This window comes from Tupaia chinensis, unplaced genomic scaffold (assembly GCF_000334495.1).
Source record: "Tupaia chinensis unplaced genomic scaffold, TupChi_1.0 Scaffold000511_1, whole genome shotgun sequence".
NCBI lineage: Eukaryota > Metazoa > Chordata > Mammalia > Scandentia > Tupaiidae > Tupaia > Tupaia belangeri.
In genome coordinates, this window is record NW_006160024.1 from 3,745,344 (window position 1) to 3,750,014 (window position 4,671).

At 45.1% G+C, this 4,671-nt stretch overlaps 1 protein-coding gene and 1 gene segment (V, D, J or C); one reads left to right on the top strand and one right to left on the bottom strand.

Moving 5' to 3' along the window:
- Positions 1-1,147: 1,147 nt before the first annotated feature.
- LOC102499649 (immunoglobulin kappa variable 1D-13) lies at positions 1,148-3,618 on the bottom strand. Its single transcript, XM_027775006.1, is given in 4 exon segments — positions 1,148-1,323; positions 1,326-1,487; positions 1,610-1,664; positions 3,505-3,618. Coding segments are annotated over 4 exon segments (507 nt in total).
- Positions 3,619-3,625: 7 nt separating this feature from the next.
- LOC102500072 (immunoglobulin kappa variable 4-1-like) lies at positions 3,626-4,360 on the top strand. The segment is given in 2 exon segments: positions 3,626-3,689; positions 3,942-4,360. Coding segments are annotated over 2 exon segments (468 nt in total).
- The last annotated feature ends 311 nt before the right edge of the window (positions 4,361-4,671 follow it).

Genomic DNA, 4,671 nt, shown 5'->3' on the forward strand with positions numbered 1-4,671 from the left:
CCTCTGGCAAGCACACATGCCCTAAGGCAAAAACCTCTAAAAAAAGAAGAGGGTAGAGGAGGAAAGAAAGCTATTCAGGGGACCAGACAGAAGTGCTGTAGTTTAACTGCCAGGCTGACACATGGGAAGGTCACAGCTTTATGTACTGAGGTCCTCTTGTACACCCGAGGCATGTGTGTGCCAGTGATCTGGGCGGGCTATGGCCTAGGAGAACAGGTTGGATCATGGTCTGAGGATGTTGTTGGGGTGTCTTCTCACTTTCTCTCACATAGAAGAAAGAAAGAAAAAAAACTTTAAAAAATAAGAGAAGGCTAATCATTTGTTTGCTAAATGATTTCTATATATTTCAGTACAATTCCTCATTTTCTGTTATATGACATAATGAAGTTTTCTTGCTATTATACTAGATATTCTGATATTACTTGGTAGCATGTCAAGTGTATTCTGTGCCCAACTCCTATCTGGGAAACTCTAAGATGCAGCAGTAGTGACCACACTGGGCCACCCGCTGTCCACGCTCCATCCTCACCGTCACTTCTAGAAGCTCATTTCTCAAGCCCTTTTCGTGTTATGGTTACAGTTCCTGTAGGGCTATTCAATGAGGAGCCTCACCTGAAATATAGAAGTCATAAGAGGGAGGCTCAATACCATCCGTTGGCACCTGCCAACAGATGCATGGACAGAGGTGCAAACTGGAGAATCACCTGGGAGGTGCCCTGATCCTGGGCTTTCTGAAGCACATGGTTAGGCTGCCTGTACCTTCAGTGGCAAATGTACTTTGGCTTCTGGGCAAGAGAGAACTTCCCCATTTTTAGTACAGCATCCATCCCTAAATGGCTGTAGGTTAGGCTTCACAATTTGCTATACTAAAACAATTTCTGCTTGGATTCTCTACAGGGACTTTTCTTGCTGTACGAATACTGACTTATGTTCTAACAGACACCTCAAGTATAATGAGCTCTGTCCTTTATTAAATCATGAGAGGCATTTTTATGTCTGTGCTGATGGTACTGAGAGGAAAGATAGACTGTAGGACTTCCCTGGCCCACTCTACCAAAACCTCCCAGTGACCTGCAAAGCTCGGCTGCATCTAAGAAACACCCTCAGCAGATGGAGACCCCAGGAGAGGCAGCTGAAAAAGCCCAGCTCACACATCGGCCTCTCTGGGTGGTTTATGTTCATGCCTATAACACTGTGGGAGGGGCTCTTGGTACTGATGACAGTAATAAGTTCCAACATCCTCAGACTCTAAGCTGCTAATGGTGAGAGTGAAATCTCTCCCAAACCTACTGCCACTGAGTCTCGATGGGACACCAGATTGGTCGCATGATAAATCAAGGGCTTAGGAGCTTTCCCTAGTTTCTGCTGGAACCAGGATAGAGCATTGCCAAAGCCCTGACTCGCCCAGCATGTGATGGTGACTCTGTCTCTGAGAGATACAGTCAGGGAGGATGGAGACTGGGTCATCTGGATGTCACAGCTGGCACCTGAGAGTAGAAACAGAGAAACAAATATCCACACAGGTAATCATGTTATGGGAGGACTTTCTGAAGGGCCAGCAGCACTGACCACACTGTCCTGAGTGAATCCTGCTGTTCTCCTTCCTTACCTGGGAGCCAGAGCAGCAGGAGCCCCAGAAGCTGAGCAGGGACCCTCTGTCCATGCTGTGTCCTGACAGAGACTGACCCTGCTCAGGCTATGACCAGCCTATTAATAAGTCTTCAGGCCATGGTTTGTGCCCTGGGAACATGCAAATGAGCAGAGGCTGGACACAGCTGCAGGGCTGGTCATCTCAGGAACTCAGCCCAGGCCAGGGTCCCAGGTGTCCCAGGTCAGGCCAGGGCAGTGCAAATCTGTCTGCAAAGAACATGTTTCTCTCTAAGGCCCACAGAATAGTCTAGTGTCCTCTGAGTAGTGTTATTTAATCTCTTCAAGATTGAGGGTGCTATTCTCACTCCTGTTCTGCCTATGACAGGGTCTTTCAAGTATGGCACAGCCCTGGGACCTGCAAGAAGGTTAAGAAGCTCCTTACATTTGGTGCCTGTAGATATCAGTGAGACCAGAGAGGCCAATTCTGTGCTTTCATATAAAGATGATATATTTATATTCCTTTATAATGAGGAATAGATTATGGAATGCATGCAACCATCTATAGCTAATTAAAACAGACAAATCACTGCTGCTGCCAATCTTGGAATTATTTTTATACAAAGTGTGTGTGTGTGTGTGTGTGTGTGTACACGTGTGTGTGTGTTTAGATTCTTTCTTCTGCACTCACTTCTGAATTAGATCATGCTCTGTCTCAGAATAGCAACTTAAAATATTTTAATTGAATTTATGTTTCAAGTTAAGGAGTTTTTTGTTTGTTTGTTTGTTTGTTTAGAGAGATTTTTGCTATAGGAAGCATGCACTTGCCAGAGAGACAGAAAGAGAGAGATCAGCTCCCAGGGAAATGGCGTACCACTATTGCTTCTCTTCTATTCTCCTCTCAGGTTTAGGCACGCATGCACACAGACCCAGTAGGAGTTTTAAACTGCCAGGTCTGGAACTCAAACCACAGTCGACTACATGGAAGTCCAGAGATGTAACCATTACATTATGTTGTCTCATTCAAAGCAAATATTTTCTCCCTCCAAAGCTATTACTGTTTTTTAGACTGGTTTATGGAATTCCAAACTGATCCCAGGGATGAAATATAAGACATTAACTTCATCTTTCAGAGACTCCTTCTTCTTGGCTACATGGTCTGCAGTGATCTGGCTGGTTGGCCAAGCTTACCCCTTTTGTCATAACCTCAGAATCATCCTGGAATTTGAGGGGTGGACACCATAGATGAGCAAGGGCCTTGTCACACTGCAATCTATCAGCATTCATTCTAAAGCATCCCTTGCACAGAGCTAGCACAGTGGAAAGCAGAGGGGAGAGTGAGGAATAAACTGGATTTTAGAGCTGAAAATGAGAGACCAGACCAAGCCTTCTCTTAAAACTATTTCTTTGGACTTTTCGTTAGGTTAAGTACCAGCATTTCCTTTACTATTTAGTACAGAATATGTTGATATTTCCGATCATTGGAACTGAAAATTTGCCAAATGATCCTGTAGTCTTAGCCAGCCAAATTCGATAGTGAGATGAGGAACATCACCATTTTATTTTTACCATAAGGAGTCAAATCAAGATCAAGGGAACATTATTTAAAATGACTCCTTCTTAACCTGGAGAACCATGAAAATTGTAAGCCAGTGTTGTACAATTGTTGTACATATCAACATTTCCCATGGAGAAATTTCACTATTTCACAAGATTGTCAAAAATGCTTTTATGTTTCAAGTTGACTGCAATTGGTTTGAAAGAGTACAATTGCTATAAAAAGTAGCTTTCATTTTGAACTTTTGCAACACTTTGTTAACAATGATAGTTTAAAGTTGTTTCCTGGGCCTTTGCAGGCACTTTCCAGAGTAGGGGTTTCTCTGTCCCCTCTTTCCGTTGCTTGTCACCACGACTCACCGCACAGGCACCTGTGCTTTCATGCTCTCCGATGCTTTGCATAGGCTCACTGGGGCCAAGGCTGGCTGCCCAGAGCTCTATTAATGGGGTTGCCCTGGAGATGGGCCCGAGCATCTGACAGGCAAGCAGCAGCAGGATGGCGCCGCAGCCCCAACTCCTCGTCTGCCTGGCGCTCTGGATGTCAGGTGAGAGGCACACAGTACCATCTTCGTAAAATTAAAAATGATTATCACATACAGGATGAAAACAAAAAGTCATTTAAAATGTCCTGATTATTTATGAATTATAAGAAAACTTACATTTTCTGATATACATTTTAATAACTTAGCAATCTAAAACGGCCTGATTATTTATGACATATAAGAAAACCTACATTTTCAGATATATATTTTAATACCTTAGTGATACAATGTGTGGTCACTGCCTCCCAATTGCAGGTGCCTGTGGGGATATTGTGATGACCCAGTCTCCAGGCTCCCTGGCTGCCTCTGTGGGACAGAGGGTCACCATCAACTGCAAGTCCAGCCAGAGTCTTTTATCAAGCTCCAACCAGAAGAATTACTTAGCCTGGCACCAGCAGAAACCAGGACAAGCTCCTAAACTGCTCATCTCCTGGGCATCCACCCGGGCACCTGGGATTCCTGACCGATTCAGTGGCAGTGGGTCTGGGGAAGATTTCACTCTCACCATCAGCAGCCTCCGGCCTGAAGACACGGCGGCTTACTATTGTCAGCAGTATTATAGCGCTCCTCCCACAGTGTGTCACCCGCAGACACAAACCCCCTCCCCGGGCCTGTGGGTCAGTCAGTCTCTGCTACACCAGCTGCTTCCTTCCTGCTTCTCCCTCACTGAATGAGGGGCCAAGTCTCCTGGCTTAATCATGCAAGATTAATAATGTGCAAGTTCTGGGGGCAGCAGGTGGCATGGTGGTTACGTGCTGGATTTCCACATAGCTAATCATTATTCAAATCCCAGATCCAGCAGCTTGAAAATTATGCTGGGTACATGTGCATGGATGCTCAAAATCCCAAGAGGAGAATGGAGGAGAAAGGATTATGGCTTTTTTTTCTTCCCCCGGGAGGGGGGATTTCTTTCACTCTCACTGTATCTGTCTCTCTCTCTCTGGCAAGTGTAGGTGCCCTATGGCAGTCTCCCCACACATTCCCA